This window comes from Trypanosoma melophagium, assembly GCF_022059095.1.
Source record: "Trypanosoma melophagium isolate St. Kilda chromosome Unknown ctg2segment0, whole genome shotgun sequence".
Lineage (NCBI taxonomy): Eukaryota > Euglenozoa > Kinetoplastea > Trypanosomatida > Trypanosomatidae > Trypanosoma > Trypanosoma melophagium.
In genome coordinates, this window is record NW_027125149.1 from 20,330 (window position 1) to 43,785 (window position 23,456).

The 23,456-nt window shown below is 40.9% G+C and overlaps 9 protein-coding genes across 9 annotated transcripts; all 9 read right to left on the reverse strand.

Annotated features, from left to right (window-relative positions):
* Positions 1–151: 151 nt before the first annotated feature.
* Positions 152–703, reverse strand: LSM04_001642 (Small GTPase; the record flags this gene model as incomplete). Its single annotated transcript, XM_067335977.1, has 1 exon — positions 152–703. The coding sequence occupies one exon, from the start codon at positions 701–703 to the stop codon at positions 152–154; it is 552 nt and encodes a 183-aa protein (XP_067192376.1).
* Positions 704–1,100: 397 nt separating this feature from the next.
* LSM04_008427 (uncharacterized protein) lies at positions 1,101–2,690 on the reverse strand (the record flags this gene model as incomplete). Its single annotated transcript, XM_067335978.1, has 1 exon — positions 1,101–2,690. One exon carries the CDS (start codon positions 2,688–2,690, stop codon positions 1,101–1,103), a length of 1,590 nt encoding a protein of 529 aa, XP_067192747.1.
* Positions 2,691–3,401: 711 nt separating this feature from the next.
* On the reverse strand, positions 3,402–9,923 carry LSM04_008085 (DHR-1 domain; the record flags this gene model as incomplete). Its single annotated transcript, XM_067335979.1, has 1 exon — positions 3,402–9,923. The coding sequence occupies one exon, from the start codon at positions 9,921–9,923 to the stop codon at positions 3,402–3,404; it is 6,522 nt and encodes a 2,173-aa protein (XP_067192733.1).
* Positions 9,924–10,371: 448 nt separating this feature from the next.
* LSM04_007547 (uncharacterized protein) lies at positions 10,372–10,713 on the reverse strand (the record flags this gene model as incomplete). Its single annotated transcript, XM_067335980.1, has 1 exon — positions 10,372–10,713. One exon carries the CDS (start codon positions 10,711–10,713, stop codon positions 10,372–10,374), a length of 342 nt encoding a protein of 113 aa, XP_067192695.1.
* Positions 10,714–10,725: 12 nt separating this feature from the next.
* LSM04_009690 (uncharacterized protein) lies at positions 10,726–12,402 on the reverse strand (the record flags this gene model as incomplete). Its single annotated transcript, XM_067335981.1, has 2 exons — positions 10,726–11,882; positions 12,189–12,402. The coding sequence occupies 2 exons, from the start codon at positions 12,400–12,402 to the stop codon at positions 10,726–10,728; spliced, it is 1,371 nt and encodes a 456-aa protein (XP_067192807.1).
* An 834-nt stretch (positions 12,403–13,236) lies between these two features.
* On the reverse strand, positions 13,237–15,948 carry LSM04_008001 (RPN1/RPN2; the record flags this gene model as incomplete). Its single annotated transcript, XM_067335982.1, has 1 exon — positions 13,237–15,948. The coding sequence occupies one exon, from the start codon at positions 15,946–15,948 to the stop codon at positions 13,237–13,239; it is 2,712 nt and encodes a 903-aa protein (XP_067192725.1).
* A 599-nt stretch (positions 15,949–16,547) lies between these two features.
* LSM04_003511 (uncharacterized protein) lies at positions 16,548–19,145 on the reverse strand (the record flags this gene model as incomplete). The annotated part of the gene is made up of 1 exon (XM_067335983.1): positions 16,548–19,145. The coding sequence occupies one exon, from the start codon at positions 19,143–19,145 to the stop codon at positions 16,548–16,550; it is 2,598 nt and encodes an 865-aa protein (XP_067192482.1).
* Positions 19,146–19,426: 281 nt separating this feature from the next.
* Positions 19,427–20,440, reverse strand: LSM04_003176 (DNA-directed RNA polymerase; the record flags this gene model as incomplete). The annotated part of the gene is made up of 1 exon (XM_067335984.1): positions 19,427–20,440. One exon carries the CDS (start codon positions 20,438–20,440, stop codon positions 19,427–19,429), a length of 1,014 nt encoding a protein of 337 aa, XP_067192458.1.
* An 843-nt stretch (positions 20,441–21,283) lies between these two features.
* LSM04_007960 (uncharacterized protein) lies at positions 21,284–23,371 on the reverse strand (the record flags this gene model as incomplete). Its single annotated transcript, XM_067335985.1, has 1 exon — positions 21,284–23,371. One exon carries the CDS (start codon positions 23,369–23,371, stop codon positions 21,284–21,286), a length of 2,088 nt encoding a protein of 695 aa, XP_067192721.1.
* Positions 23,372–23,456: the final 85 nt, after the last annotated feature.

Genomic DNA, 23,456 nt, shown 5'->3' on the forward strand with positions numbered 1-23,456 from the left:
TACAAAAAGAGGAAAGTTTCTCTCTTTTTCTCTCTTTTCCCTCACTTCTCATTCTCAGTAGTTTCCCTCGCACTTTCTTCATCCTTTTCATTCACTTACTCTCTCTAGCATAGATAATACACAAGTCCAGCAATCGAAACAATTGCTCTCATCACTTCATATTTGAAAGCTGCTCGATGCGTTTCTGGTAGGCGTCAAGGTAAAGCTTTGCTATATCATCAATGGGCTCACGAATGCCAACCCCACGGAGTGTGGAACACTTGTAGAACTTCATCTGATTTGAATTAGCAAACTCTTTTCCCTGTCGTTCCGTCACCTCTGCCTTGTCTGAGAGATCCGTCTTGTTCGCTATGAGGAATCCAATCGCGTTCTTATTTACACGCTGAATAGCAGTTAACCACTTTGTGCATGCCTCAAAGGTAAGTTTGTTGGAAACATCATACATAAGTATAAACGCCGCGGCACGCTCCAGATAGGCGGGAACCATTGTTTCATACTCCTTTTGCCCCGCTACATCAAATATAAGCATCTCCACAATATTGTCATCATCCACGGGAACTTCCTTCACCACAAGATCACATCCCATAGTCATTAGATAGTTCTTGGGAAACGTCACACCATTGCTGTGAATCATCTGCACAAATGATGACTTCCCCACCGTGGGGGCACCAATAACTGCCAACTGAACTCGTAAGGTCACCATAATATATTTTTCCCCCACTTCTTGTTATTCCTCTTTCTATTTTTTTTTTCTTCCTTGTAAGAGCTAGCTATAATTCGTTGTTGTCTTTTTTTTTCTATTTCCACCCTTTCTTCCTTGTTTTTGTTTCAATGCTCCGAGAGAAAATAAAAAAGCAAAAGAAAAAAAGATATACAAAAACAAAGAGAGATCACAGACAAAGAAAGAACGAAAAAAAAACGAAAACGAAAAAAAAAAACGGAGTAATGTGGAATTCTTCGCTTTCTGGTGGTAATGTAAAGAAAAAAAACAAACAAACAAACAACAACCAAAATCTAGTGCAAATGGTGTGCATCACTTGATGGTGTGTAAATGGAGACCAAGAAAGAAGAAAAAGAGAGAGAGAGGTGTAAGTTTTGCCTCAGAGTGTAAAACCAAATAGAGAACGTACAGCTGTATCATCGCCTTCACGTCCACGATTACTACGTACAGCCGCCCGTTCCAAATCCGTTGCTTGAATAAGTGAAGATGGTAAACGCCAAAGACGTACACAACCACGAACATCACCGGTGACAAGCCAATCAGGTGAGACGTGGTTAAATGCCACACACATCACTGGAGCGCCATCAACACCTGCCTCTAATGAGACAATAGGTTTCAATTGCGATTTTTGAAGATCATAAATGTGCAAAAATGAACTCCTAGAGACCATGGCTATAACACTTGGTCGAAATGGACTAAATTGAGCTGCATAAATAAAGTGTTTGCTTTCTGCTGAAGGTTCCAGCGTCGCAAGTGGGGCTCGTTCCAACACATTATACAAATGAGCGCTACCATCTGAAGAACACGTTAAACATAGATTGTGAAAAAAGGGTGAGGTATCAACGCTCTGTATTGGTCCTCTATGTGCATCAAGCCAGTCCATGTCAAGATTTATTACGGTACCACTCCCACGTGTTGCCATTGTGCCAAGTACGCCAGGCCGTGCACGTCCAACATCTCCATTCTCAAGACCAACAATAAGCAGACTATCAGCCGAGGGAACAGAGATCCCGCTACCCATACCAGATCGCGTGAAACTGGCGGTCTCCACACCAACCATAATACCCTTCTTATTCTGCACGGCGAATGAGGCAATCGGTTCTGTCAATTTATTTGTCATTGTCCAGAACAGTACACATCCATCTTGCGCTGCCGAGCAAAGAATATACCGATGCGACTCCCGCACCTCCTGTACACTTTGTGTCCATTGCAGACTCGTCACCGGTTCTCTGTGCGAGACGACGCCCTCCTCTGTTGACATCGCGGTCGGTGTGTTATCTGTTATATTCGCATACACCACCACCGCCCCACTGTACAAACCCACCGCCAGCACCGCCGCCTGCGTTGGGTGAAACGCCACACTCGTCACAAACGAGTCCGTCTCTAACGTGTGATGCGGCGTATTCACATCCATATCGTGTCGCGACAAATTCCACACACTCACCAACCCGCTGTTGTGGCACCAACCCACCGTATCCACACGGCCGTAGCCAACAGCAAGAAGTGTCCCGTTGCAGTTCCAGCTGACCGTTAAAGCGTGAAGCTCTCCCTCCACCGCATACGCAGAACTCAGAGTGGCAACAGCCGTAATATCAGTGCTCTTGCTAGACCAATTGGGTTCATAATTATCAAAGGCACTGCTCTTCACATTTCGATACAACATGGATAGTACATCCTCCTTCGTCGTCTCCAAGAAAGTGGCTAGTTTTTCCTCATTAAACTCAACTTCGGCATAAACGTACTGTAAACCATTGAGTGTAGCCTGAATCTGTTTCTTCTCATGTCCTACTTGTTTGTCTAATCGGTTCACTACCTGTAGTGCACTGATATCTGTCTGCGCAGCCTCTTCCTTTGTGGCAACAGTGACCGTCTGGGATGCTTCCTCACATCGTGTGATTTCCTTTTGCCATGAAGGTGGGATATCAACTTCACCGGTGATTTGATCCTTGAAGTTGCATGGTGCTGACATTTTCTTTTTCTCTCTTTATTGTTAAAATTATTGTTTTTTTTTTCTTGTGTTTTTCTACTTCTACCGCTTTTTTTGTGCGTAGGTAGACAGAAAGAGAGAGAGAGAGAGAAAGAGAGAAAACAAAGTAAAATAAAGGGAGTTCCAGCAAAATAATTCCTGAAAGAAAAAAGAGAAATCACACAGCTCTTCTCTCCTTTTAGAAAGATACGAAAAGGGAAAAAAATCATCACCTTGCTAAAAAAAAAAAAAAGAAACATGACAAATGACATTTAAGCATCTTAAAGAGACAAATCATAGCAATAATAATAGTAGAAATAATAATAATGATAAACCGGTAGCTATGAATATGTGTAACTACAACTAGAATTGCACATTGATTAGGGAAAAACATTAAACAATCATATCTTGCGCACAGAATTTAAGTTCGTAGATTGTCTCCATTTCAAAACCCTAACAAAAACAATAAAAAGAAGAGATGACGTACGAATGGAAGCAACATGAGAAAAAAATAAATAGTACCTAAAAAACCCTCAAAAAAAGACATCGAAATATTTCATTCGGAAGAATACTACAAAAATACATTTTAAGCATAGTAATGCCCGCCTCCCCGCAATTTCTTTTTTTTTTCCTTTTTTCCGTTTTTTTTTTTTTTTTGCCACCATTTCTTTTACTTTAACATTTCATATTCGTTTTCTTTTTTTCTCCCCCCTTTCAAGATTCTGCAGGCTTGGTATCTTCTGATGCTATGATACAGCATTCAATATCTGTCACTGCCTTTAATACAAGAGCATAATCTTCAGGATACTTTGTTACGGCATCTTGTTTTTCACAAATAGAGAGTTTATTTCTAACCAAACTACTAAGCTTTTTAATTGTATTCATGACCGTTACATCTGTGTTCATAGCAGCGATCACCTCCTTCATATATGCACCTGGTGGTGTAATTTGCATAGGTGACAGGGCCTTGCATAATTCCACCACAAGTGAATCATTTTCAGGTGCTTGTTCAATTTTCTCTATGCTACGATTCAGTATTTCCTTTGCAGTCTCATAGGGATTCAAAAATACAGATTCCGTTTTACTGACGTCAATAGCACTTGTCGTTGACGGAAAAGCACGATCGAGTTCGTAGGTATTAATCACCATATGTTGTTTCATTATATCAACAGCTGAACTTTCATCCATTTCTCCCTTTTCATAGTTATGGTGTACATTTAGAAATTTTCCTATATGCATTGTTTTATCAAACCCTTCACGTGGTGCTGTTTCACTCCTTTCCAGCGATGCCTTTACTTCGCATACTGTGAGTAGACAATGATTGGGTGCCTGATGTAAGGCGGCCACCCGCTTTTTCTTCGATGTTGGCTCTGGAATAGCGGGGAGTGTGTCCGTTAGTTTATCTGTCACCACCACCAGGCTCACATCTGTGAAGAGTGATGTGATGAAGGCCTTACTGTACTCCGTGAACTCCTCCTGCGTGGTCGCCGGCGGCATTTTGTACACCCGCCTGATCGCCCGCCCCGCCGGCAGCCCCCGCCGCTCCTCCCGCAGCATCGTCTCCGCCTCCTGCAGCTCCCGCCGGCTCTTCGGCCCCTCCGCCCGCTCCATGCGGGCCCAGAGGAGAAAATAGCGGTGGTTCGGCCGCTTGTCGTACCGGGCGATGGACGTGCACCACTTCGCCATGGACAGGTGGATGACGGCCGCCCCGTTGTAGTCACTCACGGCGCGGAGGTACTTGTCCACAATCGCCATAATGGCAACGGAAAACTCGTAGTATTGCTCTTTTTCAAGGTGCTCGGCAGCCTCCTTTAGGGTCTTGACTTGACCCTCCACCGTAAAACATGCATCATCTGGGCAGATGTATAATTCAGACACAATAGCATAGACAGTATCCGCTGGAAGCAAAACATCTACTTCAGGTAGTACACGTACATAGTCTTGCCAAAAGACGTGATCAAGTAGGGCAAAAGGCATACGTGCTCCATTTGAGGTTTTCCCTTTAATATAGTAAAATACCTCCGTTACACGGAAACAGAGAGCTCCAACAAAAAATAGCACCATTCCAGCCTCTGTCATATTACCACTATTTTTGTGCGTTTCATACAGGCGATGAAGCCATTTTAATACTTCACGTAATGCATTCTGACGCAAAAAATTACGTAATACTTCAAAATATGCAAATACTTTCGCCTCTTTAAAACGCATAGAGTCATCCATTTGTAATCTCAGAACATCTCGAAAAAGACTAAGTGTTGATTCTGAGATTGCTGCAAATTCTTGAGAAAATCGTGGAGGACCCATACCATCGTTTCTTTCAACTCCCAAAGCACTCGTACCACCATTCCAATTCTCTGAATTATTATTATTATTATTATTATTATTATTATTATTATTATTATTATTATTATTATTACCTTTTTCAAGTAGGTATTGTGATATAGGAATAAGACGTTGAACTGATAGAAACGATGGTTTAATATGATACTTATACGCCTCACCAGAGTTACCACCTATTTGGTTGGCATCACTCTCATATCGAGAGTTATAATCTGAGGTTGGTGGAATGAAATGTTCTTCTTCCTTTCGGGCTAGTTCCATCAAATCATCAAATTGAAACTCAATAAAGCGACCTGCTAAGCGTAGATTACGTGCCTTTGACTCTGCTACAGATACCAGGGCATTTGCGGTTAATGATTTCATACGCGAGAGAGAATTAGTCCATGTAAAGTAGGATTGACACATAAGAAAATATGATTGTCCAGAAATATAACGTACATATTGACAGCAGGTGCTCATTAAGCGAAATGCAAGCAATACCATTCCAGTACTCATACGTGCTGTTCGACTCATAATTTCAGGAAATAAAGTGCATACCACTTCAAACATAGCACAAGATCCGAATTGAAGTGCAATGGTAGAATTTCCCAAATGTACAAGAGATTCAAGCATAACAAAAAATGGGAAAACAACAACACTTGCCTTCTCTTTTCGTAAGGTTTGTAGAGAATAGGGAATATCTTGTAGAATTATACTACATATACGTGATCCAATAGCAGTTACAAAAGTAGACATGCGGGCATCCCATTCCCGTAATTCAGCCGCTTGGGAAGGAGAAGCGTGAATATTTGCCTTATCTGTACCACCATTATAACGAAGAAGAGATTGTGTATCTGAGATGACATTCAAAAATCCAACAAGAACCTTAGATTCATCCTCATTTTTCAACCAATGTCGAATTAATCTTCGCGGTGTATAATAAATAATCCATAGTATAATTACCACAAGTTGACGTTTGTCACCAAGAGCTAAAGCAGAATCAAGCTTAGTATACATTTGTATATATGTCTTCCAATTTAAAGATAATGCACGTAGTAAGGTAAAAAATTGTGAAGCCACATACTTAAGAGTAAGACCTGGAATAAGTGGGTTATTTGCAATACCACAAAGGAATGAATATAGTAAACCTGTCGCAGAAGCCCTGGTATCACGATCTTTATGTCTAAGTAATTTCGAAAAGGCATCTACCAATATACGTGTTAGGAAAACTGGTTTTGTGTAAAATGGCGATGGTAACATTAATCTTACCACATCTGGATCTTCTAAAGTAATTCTTAGAAAAACACATGTTCCATCCATGTCTCCAGTCTCCCCAAGATAATCTACAACACGTTGGTAAATCAACAGCACTTGACCACGATCACAGTAATTAAAAAGATTACGTACAAAGAGAGCGACGCGTTGCACCAAACCACCATCGACTGCGAAACCATTAAGAACACTTAAGAAAGTAACGCAAAGATTTCCCAGTAATGTGTAAAAAGTAGGATGAAACAATTTACTTCGATGAACTTTTGGTCGTTCTAATGCCCAAAGGTACACAGAACGCAAAATTACATCGAAAAGAAACCAAGATAAATTGGCCATCTCTTTTTTAATGTTACGTACTGGCTGTTTACTTTTTGATTCACCTGCTGGAACATCAACAGGGTTTTCTTTAGCCTTGTTTAATAGATTTAGCCATGTTTCTGCAACACCAGCGTATACACGATAACGTTTTCCACTAAATAACACATCATTAGTAAAATAATGATACAAATATACCACGGCAGAAGTTTTTGTAAGAGTAGGCGATCCTTGTTCTTTTTTCCGTTTTGCTGTTCGTGAAGCCAAATCATATCGTTGTGCTTTAAACATTATGTCTATAAGCGCATCTAATGCTGCAGTACGGCAGTTTAAACTTACCCGTTTTGATGCAGAACTGATAATGGCAAGATTAAAGGATGAAAGTAGTGGATAGAAAGCAAGAATCTCTGCAAGAGGTAATCTTTGCATAAGATCAATTATCTTAATATGTGTATTGTCATCATTGGCCCCAATAACCTCACTTAGATTACCTGAATATACGAGAATGTCATCATTTTGTGATATACTAACTAAAGCACCAGGTATATGTTTTAAGACGCCTGCGATAATATTATTTGAAGCATGAACAGAAGTACGTGTTTGTGTACTAGCACGAATAACAGGTAAACCATTATTAACAAGAGCAGCAGATGGTGCCTCAGGAAACTTTGTAAGATAACCTCCTGCAGCAAGTACCACTGCTTGATCTACTGAGACAAAGTTAATACTCCAATCTTGTTTTACTTGAACTACCCCATTGCGACAGATAGGGAATGCTGCGTATCCAATTTTGTAAAGTCTTTGCTGACCTGCTGATGGAGGATTCTTTTTTTGGTATGAAGCATAAAGTGTAATAAAAATATGATGAGAATCTGTTAAATAAAGAGGTAATTGTACTTTAAACTCATCACTCAATTCAAAATCAGCACAGCTATGAACTGTCGAAGTCCATGCAGAGGTTTCAAGAGTTTTACCAGACAACCCACGTCCATATATAACTGGTAGTCCTTCTTCAGATAGTGAAACATCTTGGTCCTTGACACATATTTGCATTACAAATGTACGATGTGTATTCGGTACCTTGCGAATTACACCTGTGCTTACAATCTTCACTTTATTAATACGGAAATAGTAGACATTGTGGTATGCATGAAAGAAACCAGAGTTAAGAATAGGGATAGAGCATGGAGCATACCTGTATGCCTCCGCCCGTGCTCCAGGAACATCTGAGTTTAATAGACTTACAACTGTTTCATTTTCTTCTGGACGAGGTTCTGCAAACTCAGTCGGAAAGGCTACTTCGTACGTTGTACAATCTGAAAGAGTAAACTCCAACTCAAATGGAACCGTTCGCAGAGCATTACGAGAGCGTTCATCATTAACAAGTTGGTAAAGTTGAGCATCATCTACACCTTTACGGTAAAGACGTTTTAATTCTACCGTTTCTGTTGGTTTTTGCTTTTGCCAGCACCGCATCACTCCCCATCCAAGTTCTTCTAGTGCATCCGATGTCATTGCTAGTAATTGAGTCTCTTGTTTCATTGGAACCACATGCTGGCTCTTGTATCGATCAGGCCTTGTGTAAAGATCAACATAGTTCTCAAAATCCTCACTAGAAGGACGAAAGACACGTACAACAAGATAGAGTGAACCAATGAAATCTTGCGGAATGAAAGTTACCACCCGATTATCTCGGCTAAGCTCTCTGCGTTCTTTATGGGGATAAAAAATATCAACAGCAGAGCTAAAGAAAAATGTTTCCGAAACTTTCATGCTGCTATTTGAGGAAATATTGCAAAAAGATAACGCGAAAATCAATGGATCAACATCACTCCCATGAATATCAATCATGGGTCCACCAATTTTTGTGCATTCAACACGAAGTGGAACACCACCAGAAAATACTTTGGCAGAAGTAGTCGGTTTTTTCGTGTCAAAATCACCGCTCCAGATGTTACTTGCTGTTGGTCCTCTTGTATATGTCTGTTTTCCCTGTGTGTTATCTTTCCCTCCTCTAAGAACATCAAAGGAATGACCACACGCTTTCTCCCAAACCTGAATAGGATCACCAAACGAAATCCTGTTAACCGCTTTATTAACTGTTTTACTTGATGTCTCTGTAAGAAGTTCGTAATCAGGCATCATACACTCAGACGGTGCATTGTGTGGTAGATCTTCATCATCAAACGTCACGGAAGGATCCTTTACCAATTCACTCTCAAAGAAACAGTGCATGGTGCTCAGTCGTCGACGAATACCACCTTCCTCTAGCTCTCGTTCCGCAATACGCTTCATTCGTGAGAGAAAACTGGTAATGATATATTGCTTAGCACGAAAAAACCCCAACTGCATACTAACAGCGGAAAGATCACCCTCCCGCTCCTCACCGGGAGGATACAAACAACGCCCGGGCTCTCGTATCGTAACATACTCATGACATTCAATACGACGACTGCTTACATCTGCCTCAGCAAGGCCCAAACGCCGCAACTCCGCCAATGTATGCGTCTCAAACATCTCATGATCTGGATCTTCATCAGGGTAAACCTCTACGGCATTGTCCACATCATTCCCCAAAATGCCATTGTCATTTTGAGTCTGCGCAACAACAGCACTAATTGAATGACTCATATCTGATGTTGTATCATAATCATCGCCACTCCCATAACTCCTTGGACTATTATTTACCCCTGAATAGTATGCAGAACGGACTTCATCCCTTTCCAAAAGCAAACTCACATGTGTACTATCTTCCGCCCCCTCAGGGTATGATGAATTACCGTCTACTCCAGCATTAGCAGATGAGAAATGCGCCTGAGCAAGAGAACTTCCAACCTCATCTATCCCTGAAGCTGCTTCATCGCAATCAACGTCCATTACTCCACTTGAACTCATCCCCATAACCCTATGCCGAACAAACTGAAGCCCAGGGCCCTCAGCTTCACGCTGTTGTTGAAGGGCCTCTTGTCGTGCATGTTCCTCAGCTTCTTGCTGAGTATGCTGGTTCTGTTGATCTGCATCTACTTGGAATTCCGGGTGTTCTGGATCAGTATGGCGACTATGGAATTGGGTTTGTTCCGTTGTGCTGAAAAATTCGAGGATGTTATCACGTTTTGGTCGTTTTTCTCGTTGTGCTCTTAGTCTTTTCTCGATCTCCGCCTGAACGGCATCCTCCTCTCTTTGTGCATCGTCATCCATTGGGGCGATCTCTACTGGTGGAGGTAGCGTTGCCCCTATTGAAAAGGTATTTTCCTGTTTGGGTCTAGATTTTTGAACTGCTTGCTCCATCTCCATCATGAGAAGCTTTTCAATTCCATCCGCCGAGTCCATCTTGAGTTTCTTTTTTTTTTTATGCGTCTTTTGACTATTGGGTAGAAATATGTAAGCAGAATAAGCTTCGCGTTTCTTTTCAGTAAAGATAAAGAGAGAGAGAGAGTACATAAGATGAAGCAGAATAAGTTCAAAAGAAAAGAAATATTTGAAGTTGGTCCAAATTCTGATAATAGTTTGGCTCAAACCACAACTCCCCAGTATTTCCTTTCATCAATGTATTCTATATCTGTGAAGGTAATACTGATCCGATATCAAATTCGTTTCGGAACGATTGGAAAATAAAATAAATGAGAGAGAGAGAGGGGACAAAGGCTAACGTTCTACTGCTATTAAAATTGAGAAGGTAAAAGCAAAGGAAAAAAGAAAATCTGAAGTAAATGACACTAAATATTTTTTAGATTTCCACTTTCTTCGACTCCTTTTCTCTGGCTCTCTTTTCAGTCACTCATCGACTAAAAAGGTGATGTACATTGTGATATCCCACTTGCTCCCTATGTGGGAGTTCGGGGGTATCAAGCTCGATGCTAGATGAACTCTTCTTGTATTGGTATTCTGGTTTTGAGTACCCTTTGTGTGGTTTGCTGAATCCATCTGAAATTTCTGGTTTCTGTCTTCTGTGAAAAAAGACACAGAAACAAACAGAGAGAAGTAGCAAAATGGTAAAAACAGAAAAAATAATAATAGCACCCCTATCTGCTTCGCCAGACATATCTCTTATGCCCGTCTGGTTTCGGCTCGAAAATGGTGGTGGGACTGTCCACTGATCTGCAGAAAGAGAGGTAACCATGAATGAAGCTGTTTAATTTAGGCGAGACCATAACATAAATTGATAGTTGTCTAAAACATTTTTCTTCAGGACATATGTATCGTTAAAAGTGGCATTAAAGCAAAATGGTGATAGGAAACAGCAAGGTTCTGTAAGTACAAGTACTGTAAAGGAATCAGGATCTGTAGTATTATTGGTACTTGCACCCACAATACATTCGTCTTCACTGCAGTTGGTATGGAAAAAGAAACCTCCATAGGCGTCAACTGTTTCATTGATGAAACCACCTGGGGAAGGATACTTGGATGCAAGGGTAGAGGTTGATGCGTTTTCAAGACTGGCAATGGTTTCATTAAGAAGAGATTCATTACACCCACCTGTAAATCCGTCAGTATTAAGAATATATTCAAAAGGTACCATATTTGGAAATGTTTCAGGTGGGTTTAGTGAAACAGATACTGTAACATTTCCTTTACGGTTAGGAATAGAGATTAGAATGTGGTAAACATTATTCTGCGCAGAGGTGATTCGTTCTGCCATTTCTTGTAAAGCTTCTGTGGAAGAGACTTCTGAATTCGCCTCAAAGTATCCACTATTGACAACCTGACGTAGAAAGGCAGAGTTTAAACTGTTTTTTGTACCAAATGCGAGTATGCTAACATTTTTAGAGGCGAAATATTCTGCCCTACTAATGGTATCTGCAGCTTCCACACGTCCCGCTGTGTCGTAGCCGTCGGAAAATATGACAAGTGAGGCGTAACAATCACCATCAACGATAGAAGACATACTGTAGGTACCTTCCAATGGGAATATGATTGCGCCATTTAGGTTTTTTGACTGTGGATCAGGTGTGTCCACTGGGAGACTTTCAATGGCAGTCTCTAGTATGGTGATATCGGTTGTGTGTGGCTCGACGGTGATGGGTTGCGTTGACCCGTCCAAGGCGACGAGTGCGATATAGTGGCAACTGTTCTGCACCGCTGCGACGGCCTCGAGGAGTTCGTGCAGTAATTGCTTTATTTCCTCGCCGTCCTTCGTGTGCTGCTGGACGAGTACTGTTGTGATGCGCAGCGCCTCGCCGCCCGCACCCGCCCGACGAACACCGCCGAGGCACAGCGCCCCACGCAGTCGTCCGTCGAGTTGCAGAAGCACCGCTGCGAGGGGCACCCGTCGGCGGAGCTGAAGTTTGCCTCAAACATCATCACAGAGGAGGGGGAAGTGGAAGTGGAAGAGGTGGAGGAAGAAGAAAGTAAGGAATAGTCGTCGTTAGAGGTATTGGGAGGTCATACATGCACCGCACCACCGTAGTGCACCACTCCAGGAACTACAGTCTCGTCACACGCCATTCACACGGAAGAGGGAGGAGCCATTGGTATTGGCAATCGTGAAATACGTCCCATCCCTCACACCGCTAAAGACCAGTGGCTCCACCATCGTCACAAAGGACTCCACGCACTCCATATCCGTTGAAACTTCAATTTATCCCACTCCAACACCTCCGCACATACTTTCCTCCCCCGCCGTCCCACAGAAGTGGAACGTATTATTAGCCTCCTCCCCAAAGACATTAGTGGTTGTGGCAAAGGGTTGCACATTCTTAAGGCTGACGCGTCCAACCTCACACTGTGATTGCTCCTGAGCCTCCGCGAAAAGTAGTTGGGTAACCAATAGAAAAGCAAAGATTTTAAATAATACAGTAATGGATCTCATTTTCTTTTTTTTCCTTTTCGTTTTCCTTCCTTTTCCGCTTTGCTGGTTCTGTTGCTGTAATTAGTGCTACCCCTCCCTAAACGTGGCTATCAACGGAAAAACAAAAACAGGAGAAAAAAGGGGAGAACATAAACGATGATAATAATTCTTCTTTGAAAAGTTAATAGCACAAAATAAAATAATAATGATAAATAATAATAATAATAATAATAATAATAATAATAATAATAATAATAATAAATAGTTAAAAACAAAATATAAAATCATACTTGAGAACATCTTCACCAACATGATCGTTTCCTACCGAGCATAGAAGAAAGGAAGGGTGATAAAACAAAAATACGAGAAGGAAGAAGGGAAAAAAGTAGAAGAAAAACTAGCATAAGATACGTAAATGCATAGTCGTCAAGCACGTAATAATCACATTTGAGAGACATATATTATTAGTGTGCATGTGTAAATACAAAAAACTCGCCTGTTCCTCGTGACATGTTTTGTCATATTCTTTTCTCTCTCTCTCTCTCTCTCTCTCTCTCTCTCTCTCTCTCTCTCTCTCTCTCTCTCTCTCTCTCTCTCTCTTCTCCCCTCCCTTTTCCTCCACCTATTCACAGAGACATGCACCAAATCATTTGATTGGTTTTTTTTTTCTTTCTTTTTCTTGTTCCTGTTTCTCTCACATACACGAACACACCTTTTTTTTCTCTTTCTCTCTTGCCCTCCTCGCTCTCGTTTCTTCCACTCTTTTACCCCACATCAGTAAAAGATACACCTACTCATTCAGTCTTTCTTTCGTATTTAAGAAAGATATGTCATCCTGATTTTCTGACATTCTAGCTATTCCACATTTGGCTTTTCCTCAACGACGAAAACGCCTTCAACCACTGCCGCAACAGCCTGATACTTTCCAGACGCCATCTCAACTTTATCCGTCGCGTTGAGTAGCACTGGTGTACTGAGGGTTTGAAATCCTGTAATCGTCTTTGGCTTTCCAGCCACTGCGACAGTGTCAACCGGGAGTCCCACACGCACCTGTACACCATCTTTCACCACTTCTAGCTTTGAGTCAACAGGAAGAACCATACGAGGGCTGATGCTAGGGGCAATTGTCAAAAGCATATAATGATACCTACCAAGAATGGTCTTCTCGTAGTGTAGAGCACTGTGTAAAAATCCAAGAAGCCCCATAAGTGCTGTTGGGGATACCAATGCACGATCATTCTGAAGAGGGGAGAGTGTTAAATGACCTTTACCCATCATTGTAAAACTTTGTGCAAGTCGTACAGAAAAGAGTTGGTGTGCAAATCGATCCTTATGATAGTAAGAAGCCAAATTACGTAATTTACTTGCAACTCGGGCATTATTGCTACCAGCTGAAACTATTCCCATTGCAAGAATAGCGTTAATTGCGGTAGGCACATCACTATCATGAGAAAGACGGTTAAGCGTTTCCACAACTGGCATACTTGGATTAGATGCAGATAATAATGCATATGCTAGCGGGATAGCATGTCTTCCCGACATATTTGCAGGTCCTTTATTTACTGTATCAACCAGTAAAGCGTGAATAATCGATCGTTTAGCCATTTCCACTCCAATGTCTTCACCAAGAGCAACCAAAGCAATGCCTAAAACAGCAGCAGCTTTATGGTTCATGGGTGTGGTATTTGAAGTTGCATTCGGTTTCTTTTCTTCTGTAGTACCTTCCTCTGTTGTCTCTTCTGGATCATCATTCTCAGCAATGGCGTGAAAAAAGTTTTGAATCACAACAACATTTCCAGTGGCAGCATACGCACAGCTGCAAACCACAATCTCCGTGTAACGTTTTATTATAGGTGAAAGAGCGTGTGTGGCATCCAGAAGTGTGTCTGCGGCCTCTTGTTTACCAAGAAATAAGCATCCTAATGCCAAGATTAAGTAACATACCACCGGATCTTTAAGATTTTCCTCTGGAATTTCCATTAAAGTATTCATCATAGTTTCTGCAAGATCTTCATCAGTGGAACCAACAAACACCAAAGCGAGTGCAAAGGCTGCTAAACATTGAACTTCCAGTACCTGTTCACTGTCTGCCAAAGTAGGTATTAGTAACTCTTTAATATCTTCTTTTTGAGTTCCTGCGTAGGCATAACCGAGACCAAGGATAGCACCAATCTTAACTTCTTTGTGTGGATCATTCACTTTTTCAGAGAGAAGACCCAATGCAGGATCAAAAGGATTTGTCACACCACACATTGCAACACCAACAGCAAGACAAGCACCAGCTCTTATGTTTGTGGCATCAGCATATAAATATTTATCAATCTCTTGTAAACCTTCTGCATGATCCCAAAGATGAATAAGTCCCAACATAGCAGTAGTTGCGATGAGACGATTTTCCGTTAACTCATAGGGCCATGAAGGACTCTTCTCTGTTAAATACGTATCTTTTCCAAAACCACAATTTAAAAGACCACTTGCGAAAGAACATACCAATTTAAATGAGCTATCAGAAGAATTAATTACTTCTTTTCCATCAAGACCAGTCTTAAAAGCATCTTCAGGTGTTTTGGGGGCCATTGCATCCAAATCTTGGGCAACATCACGGTACAACTGCGATAACCGCATATTACCCATTGCATCATTTAATAAATCTTCTTCTTCGTTATCAATTTCAATAAATAGTCTATAACGACCACAACTTAGTGCCATTTGTAAACGCATTGCAGGGTTCTGACACTTTTCAAATAAGTTTTTAGCCAATACTCGATCTCCCAAACGTAGTGCTATCATTAGTGCTTCAGTGTATGATTCCATCTTGACGTAAATATCATAAACCACACGAAGTGCTGCCGTATCCATAGGACGTGTTAAATACTTACTTACTGCAGCCAAATAATTTGCAATACGTCTGTGGTTGTGACTGTCGGTTAGTGGAAGTATAGCATTTATATCCTCAACTTCCATAAGAAGATCCACAGCCGTTGGTTCATCTTGATGACTTACCATGTAACTTACTATCTGTTTCACAAACTCTGTTAAATCGTTAACACTTTCCCCCTTACTGGTACGTTCTTTCCACTCTGCACTGATAGTACCAGCGAGAAAACGGAGGTATTCATGACCCCACTGTGCAAGATCATCCCGTGTTCCTTGTAATTTATGCTCAAGTGAACCACGACGTCCATCTGGAAATTCAATCGTCATGGCCACAAATGATAAAACATCGTGGAGACGAACTGCAAGAGAAGTGTTCTTCGTTTCTTTAAGGATTTTTTCAAGTTGTGCATACATGGCCCGAACGTACTTGAGGGGTTTGGGAACAGAAGCGACACCACCTCCTGTGTGTGTTCGCAATAAATCAATGAGTTGCTCAACAGCAGTGAGTGCTAATTCCGTATTACTATCCCCGGCACGATTAACAAGTAATTCCACTTGACTCTTAATAAGGGCATCCTCCTCGCTCATCTTTAATGGCTCCGTATCACGCGGTCTCTTTTCATTTTCTTTTTTTTCTTTGGGATCCTCTGAGAGGACGGTGATAGTAACCGCTTTCTTGTCATCAGACATTGTAGCCTGGTACTTTTTTTTTCTTTCTCTCTTTGTGTAGTGCCTCCTTTGTTCTTGTTGGTATTGTTGATATTTCTCTGCTGTGAGGGTTGTTGTTTTTTTTTTTACTATCCTTCCCCCACCTTGTGTGTTTGTGAGTTTGTTTTGTTTCTCAATAATAATAATAATAATAATAATAATAATAATAATAATAATAATAATAATAATAAAAGGAGTTATTCCTCAAATACTCAATAAAGAAGAGAACAAAAAAAAAACATAATGAAAAGAAGAAAAAAAAACAGTACAAGGAAAATAAAAAAGAATATGACACAAAACCTCAACTATCATTATGATGATACAGTTGTTGCAAAAAGAGCATGCACGTAAGTATATACACATAAACATATATATGTAGAAACCAGACACAAACAGAGAGAGAATAAGCAAGTAAAGAAAAAAAACAAAAAGAAGAATGAGGCACCCATTCATTTTACATACATACATAAAATATATTCTCATTACATATTTTATTTTCTAATATATATATATAATATATATATATATATATATATGTATGTATGTGTGTACATGTATGGATATTGCCTCCCTGCAGAGTTTTACATTCCTTTGGAAATAGAAACAGATCGTACCAGTTGATGAATGGCTGATGAAAAGTACACAAAGTTACTTTCAGATGAATGTTCACTTTGCTTTGGTAGTTCCAGATTAAGTAAACTTTGAAATTCCTTCATTATCCTCGTAATATAACTTCTATCTTTACCAACAGAAAGTACACCAATACAACCACGTAACAAAACATCAACCATGTGAAATACAAGACCAACATGTCGTTCCGTATCGAATGAAAGTCCCTTCGATTGACAGAGTGAAAAGAAATTGCTGTGCCGCAGAGCTGAAATAAAGGGTGAGTGAATCAATCCACTGTACGCATAGTACAGAGGCTGTTGTGTAACACGAGAGTAACACAATCCCTTCTCATCGTCCCATGTACTATCGGTGAGTAAACAGGCGAAATTATGAGCCGCTGCATTATTAGTGAGATAAAGATCAACATCTACGGCAGAGATTTGCTGTGGTGCTTCTTCGCCAGCATCGCAGCAAACAAAATCCACTGAAATGTATCCCATAATACGTCTGCGAAAAGCCGCCTTACCCACACTTAACGCCGCCTCCCGAACTTCCGAGTAGGGAATAAATTTTTGAAGAGGAAATCGACAACCCATAACTGTATAAGCAGGTGCAAGCATTGGTTCTACAACGGAATGAAGATTCACTACTCCTGTGGGTTCAACAAAAAGATTAGCCGTTAGAGAAGATTTTATTCGGTTTGGAACAGCCTCTACACATCCACCTACAACATCAAACATCGTGGCATAGGATTCCCAATCTGGATAACTATTCGTATGCACTAATCGTACACGTTTTCCTGCATGTTCTTCTAACTCAGTTAGAACAGCAAGATAATTTTTGCGTGAATCATCATCACCTCTGAGTACACGAATACGATTAACATCAAAGTAAGCATGTCCACGTCCACCAGATTCTGTCTCTAATTTTACTAACCATCGTGTAATCTCACGGTGTTCAATCATAAGTGTTGCTAACGCAGATAATAAATCGTGTCTGTTACGTAGCCCATGTACACCAACAGGTTTGTTTACCTCCGCAAGGTCTAGTAATCGTTGACAACCACTTTTAGTACCAAAGGCTTGCACAACAGTGGGATCACCACTTAACATTGGAATATTTAATTCAATTGCGAAAGAAAGTTCTTCTGATCCAATCACACCTGGAACAACATAGGCCTTTCGATTCCTACAAAGAGCCGCTAAACATTTCATCAAACGTGAACTTAAAAGTACTAAACGTGTTAAACTAAGACCTTCAGGAAGTCTTTTGGCATCTTCTGGTACTAGTAGAGTAATTCTTCCACGTGAGTTTTGTATACCAGAGCTTTCTAAGAGAAAATGATAATAATCTAGAACTTCCTTTTCTGGTCTAAATGGAGCTAAAAGGACTAAATCCACTTTAGGATCACGGAGATCAGCTAAACGGGTAAGTTGTCCCATTTGCATTGCCACATAAAAAGGGACATGTTTGGCATGAAAGCGAGGATATGAAAGTGAAGGCAAATGAATAATTAATCGACGACCTTCTTTTATTTGGGGCCAATTATTAGTAAATTCTTCCATAGTCTTTTTCCATCGAAGAAGTCGTGTTTCTCTTCTTACTTTAATAGTCCTCTTGGTCAATCGATGCGATCTATATAGTGCCCATTTACGCTGAATAATAATAGCAGCTCTTGTACCTACTAAAAGGTGTCGATATGCAATTCTTTGAAAATACATACGCCATGTTGCCTGAATCTTTCGTGCTGCTAAATCTTTACCACTAACACCAAAAGCATATTGTTGAGCCACACTGTTTGTGAGAGGTTCAACTTCTTCACGATTCGCAAGACACTGTAACATCTCTTCTCGAGAGAGAAGATCGTCTACTTGATAAGTTGCTAATGCGGCAACCTTTTTACCATCTACATATGCTAAATCAATACCATAATTTTTTAGAAATTCTTCTAGTTTTCGTATAACAAGTTCTACATTTCCCCAACATGCAATATAACGACGCTTAAATGATGCAAATTCTGGTGTATTACGAAGTGCGGCACCTTTACGCACAATAAATTCATGCATTGAGTAAACATCAAGTAATTCTGCATAGGTTCTCGTTTCATCACGTGATTTTAAACGTTGTGGTACTAATGCTGAAAACTGCTGATCCCTGTCCCCGTTAATAGTTAAAGATTCTGTAGTAGTAGATGTCCCTTGAGAATCATGTCCCTGTGCAGATTCCCATTCCCTAAGATCTTTCAAGTTAAGTTTGCCAGGAATCTTACTTATATCCGCGACATCCAAAATAACACCATTCAAATGATTATACGGTGAAACATCTGTCATCACACGTGTGGTAACACGAGAAGTATTTCTATGCAAAGGTGCTCGTTTTGCTTTAAATGGTCCATCTGTTGTGAGCATACGCTCAAGATCGGCATCGGCGGGTATATTTCCCACTTCTGCCATACGTGCAATACTGTCCTGCACAACCGGCCGCCGCACTAATACACGCGAAGGCGCCTTCACACCCTTTGCGCGATGCGGCGGAAGTTGTGGTAGCGGTGAGGCGTTCCCTTTCATTTAATAATGCCTACCACCTTTATTATTATTATTATTATTATTATTATTATTATTATTATTATTACTGGAAGGTCTATTAACAATAAACAAAAAGTAAAAGAAAGAAAAAGAGAGAGAGCGTACATTTCATGTATATATGTATATCCAATGAATATGATTCGGAGGGGAATGAGAAAAAACTAAATGTGAAAGAAAAAAAAAAGAAAAGAAAGAAGCATTAAATGATAGTTTATTGTAGAGGGTCATTACAAGAGCCATAAAAAACACAGCTGCCACTATATTCAATTCATCACAAATGTAAGATTATCTTCAGCTCCTTCACGCTCAACAATATCTTCATTTACTACAACTGGTGCTGTTGGGGCCCCACCGATAGGGCGTGTTTGAACCATTTCTTCCGCATTTGGATCTTCCATAAGACCTTCCCGTACCCTTTCCAGTTTACGTCGAAGAACTTCAATAGCATCATATAAAAGTTGAAGTACCGGTAGAGCACCAGTAGACTCTACTGTAAAGGTAAAATCATAATAGCCTCGTTTATCTTTTTTATGTCGTATAAATACGAGTGGTTCTGTGAACTTGTTAAACGGTGGTTCCTTTGAAAGACATTCACGACAAAAAATGCAGGCATCCGGATCTGCAAGGAGTACTTGTCCTGCCTTCTCATCATGTCGAAATACTTGCCTCGGACATCGTTCTACCCACTGTCGCCGTTCCTCCGCATCTAATTTGGCGAACCCCTCGGCGTTTAATACAATATCGGAGGCGTAGCGCATCGCCACGGTTGCCACCGGCATAAACTTTGCATGTGTCTTTGCAATATTCTTGCGAATCACCACCCGAAGATTTAATTCCTGCGAGCGGCCGAGTGTGAGCAGCCAGACCCCGCGCTCCTCCGAACTCACCGGGTACACCTCCTCATCATCGATCTTCAGTGCGTCGATGAAGACCTGCATGCTGTGCTGATCGGCCGGGCAGCGGAGTTTCAGTTCGCCGGTGATTTGACACTCCCCGCAGCCGCTGCCGCCGCAGAGACAGTCGCGGCTGAATTGCATGCGGCGGGCCTTCATGGAGTAAAGCGGGACGAGGCCGAGGCGGTGGGCGATCATCTCGTCGGGGAGCACGGAGGTGTTTTGGATGATGGTGACGGACTCAATGCCGAGCACAGGCACCTCCGCGAGGAGAACACGACGGAGGCCGTTGGCGAATGAATTGTCCACCTCACTGAGACGAAACTCGAGTGTTTCTCCCGCCGAATGCTCATGTTTCCTGCAGTCTAATATTTTTACCTTCATTGGTGGTAGTAATAGTGGTGGTGGTGTGTTTATGTGTCTTTAGATGGACCCAACTCCCCAATTCCAGAGATCTACGCCGTGGATACTACAAAGTAAAAAGAAGAAAAAAGAAAGAGAGAAAAAGGAAGGAAAACAGAGAAACAAAAAGTGATATTATTATTATTATTATTATTATTATTATTATTATTATTATTATTATTATTATTATTATTATTATTATTATTATTATTATTGTTATGATTCTTTGTTGATGTAACATCAAGAGAATAAAATAAAAAAGAGAAAAGGAAATAGTATGCAGAATGATACCATATTTGAAATATTCTACGACACAACACAACGAACAAAGAAGGAAAGAAAAAATAAATAAAAGAGCATAGGGAAATATCATATCTACAGGAGTGTAAACACGCGAAAAAAAAAATTCAATACCAAAAAGAAAAAAAAAAGGGAGGAACCCCTTTTTTTAAAATTCATGAGTGTTGCCAAATAAAAAAGAAAACAAAAAAAGTGCAAGACACCATCTTCTCAGAGGCCCGTGTCACCTAGTCCTTGTATCGTCATGCAGTTTTATCCCGTGCTACATTCATTCTTTCCCGTTCTCTCTCTATTTCTCTTTCCCTCTTATTTTCATCCTCATAACAGCCTTCACCGTACTGTTGCCTTTTCACAACACGAACAACGAAAAATAAATAATCATAATAATAAGTGCTTACATCACATTTGTAGTAGTAAAATGAAAGGAAAAAAAAAGGCATTGTGAAAGTGCGTCCACATATATATATATATTTTCCTCCTCACATGTACTTTTTCTTGCTTCCCTTCTTTTTTCTTTTTTTACTTCTATTCACGCAGCTGCAAGTATAGATGCTTAAGCTGTCGCGCCTCCCAGCGTACAGTATTCTTGGCGGAGGTATCCTGTTTGCTAGGGTCAGGGTGTACAAAAGCGGGAATTTTCTCACCATAGTGATCGGCCTGGTCAAAAAAGTTAAGAATCTCCTCAAATGCTGCATCCTTTAATACCACCATGTGTTTAGCCAAATGCATGGCGAGTGCTAGGAAACACCGTTTGGCGTAAAACCATGTGTCAGTCATGATTTTACGATGATATGGCTCTAATGATTTAATAACACGTGAAATACCAAATTCAAAGTTACCCTTTGAACAGTATAAAGTACCAATAACAAGGTTCACAATACATAAATGTAATGGTTGTTTTTCAGGATCAGCGTAGGTTGATTTCTCTTCTTCACGTTCAATACGTCGCATAATTTCCTCTGCCTTATCATTAAGAGCCGTCATAATGTATGAAACACACAAATTTGCCAATACGATAGCGCTACAGTTAAGAAGATTTTCTTCATTCGCCTCCACCACAGGTTCATAGTAACGAATAGCTTCACGAAACTTTGCTTCTTGCATAAAGAAGACATGCGCCACATTAAGTTTCCAAATTTCATGTTCCGAACAAAATTCTGCAGATTGACGAAAAAGTTTTTCCACCATTGGATAATTTTCAATCTCCCAATAAATATTTGCTTGAGCCATTAGAACTGGAATGTATTCTTCCAAAGCATCATCATAATTTCGTAATGCTATACGGACACTGTCTTTATCATGAGTCTGTTTTGCGTCTTGCAATTTCTTAGTAAGTTTACGAAGTTGATCAATATGATGTTGTGCCAATATATCAAACTTTCGATATGCCTCGGCGGGTGAAGTTTGGGCTGTAATAAGTCCATCAAGGAAGTCATAAAGTGATTGATTCTTTTGCGACAAATATTTCCAACTTAAATGCGGATTTTCTGCCAAAACATCTGCTGCAAGGTCATAGTATTGATACTTACAATAAAAGAGAAGCAAATTCTGAAACGTTTCTGGAGGAAAAGGTGGATTTTGTAACAAGAAGTTTAGTTTATTAAAACCACTTGAAGGATCTTCTGGCATATTTACAAGAGCTGTATTATGCAGAGTAACAGGATCCAGTTCCTCTTGTAAACGAGGAGGCATATCGGTAAGGGCTTCTTTCGCTGCTGGTACATTTTTCATCATCAGTTCTATTGCCGTTTTTAAATTAAATGCCTCCACCAAGGCGGTCTCTTTCAATAACTGTGTATTCCCCACAGAACGTGCCTCATTCCCCTCTGTGTTACTCCCGATATTAAGTTCCGGATGCTCTTGAATACCCCGTTCAATAATCTCCGCGATATGCTTTAGGGAGGGCCCGTACTGCTGCATGCGGTAGTACGTGAGGGCGATGTTGTAGGCGAGATCTGGTTTAAATCCCAATCCCGCCTGCGCCTCTTGAAACTTGGCGAGGGCCTCCTCGTAACAGCCCTCATTGCAGAGCACACATCCCTGCAGGACAATCACATCCGGATCTTCCGCCGGGCACTTCTCCAGAAACGACTTTGTCTGTGGAATCTCCTCCTGCTCATACGCAATGGAGGCTTGTAGTTTGAGCAGCCGCATCTCGTACTGCTCGGATTCTATCATGGAGCACATCTTACTCGCCTCGGCGTAGGCACCCGCTTTATACAAGGACTGGCAGAGATACACACGGTACTCCTCCACATGCGGGCAGATTTTTACCAACTGTTGATACATGCGGGCGGACTCGGCAAACTCCCCAACGTGGTAGTAACAGTACGCAATGAGGGAAATGGCCGCCCGGCTACGTGGGAATTCCTCCAATTGCTGAAGAAGGATTTCAATCGCCTCGTCGTATTGATGATCGCGAATGAAGCTGTAGACGGTTGAGGTGAAATTGCCATCCTGCACTTTTGCCTGTATGCGTCCCAGTGTAGTGCCGCCGCCAATCGTTGTTGTGGGCCGCCCACCGCTGGCAAGTGAGAGTGTGCCGCCAAATACATTTCCCGTCAATCCAAAGTTCCCCGTCGAACGCATAGCAGTTACAGGACGTGATGCCATTATTTTTCTTTTTTTTTTTTCCTTTTTTCTTTTTGTGTGTGTATATATATATATATATATATATACTTGTGTGTGTGTGTTTGTG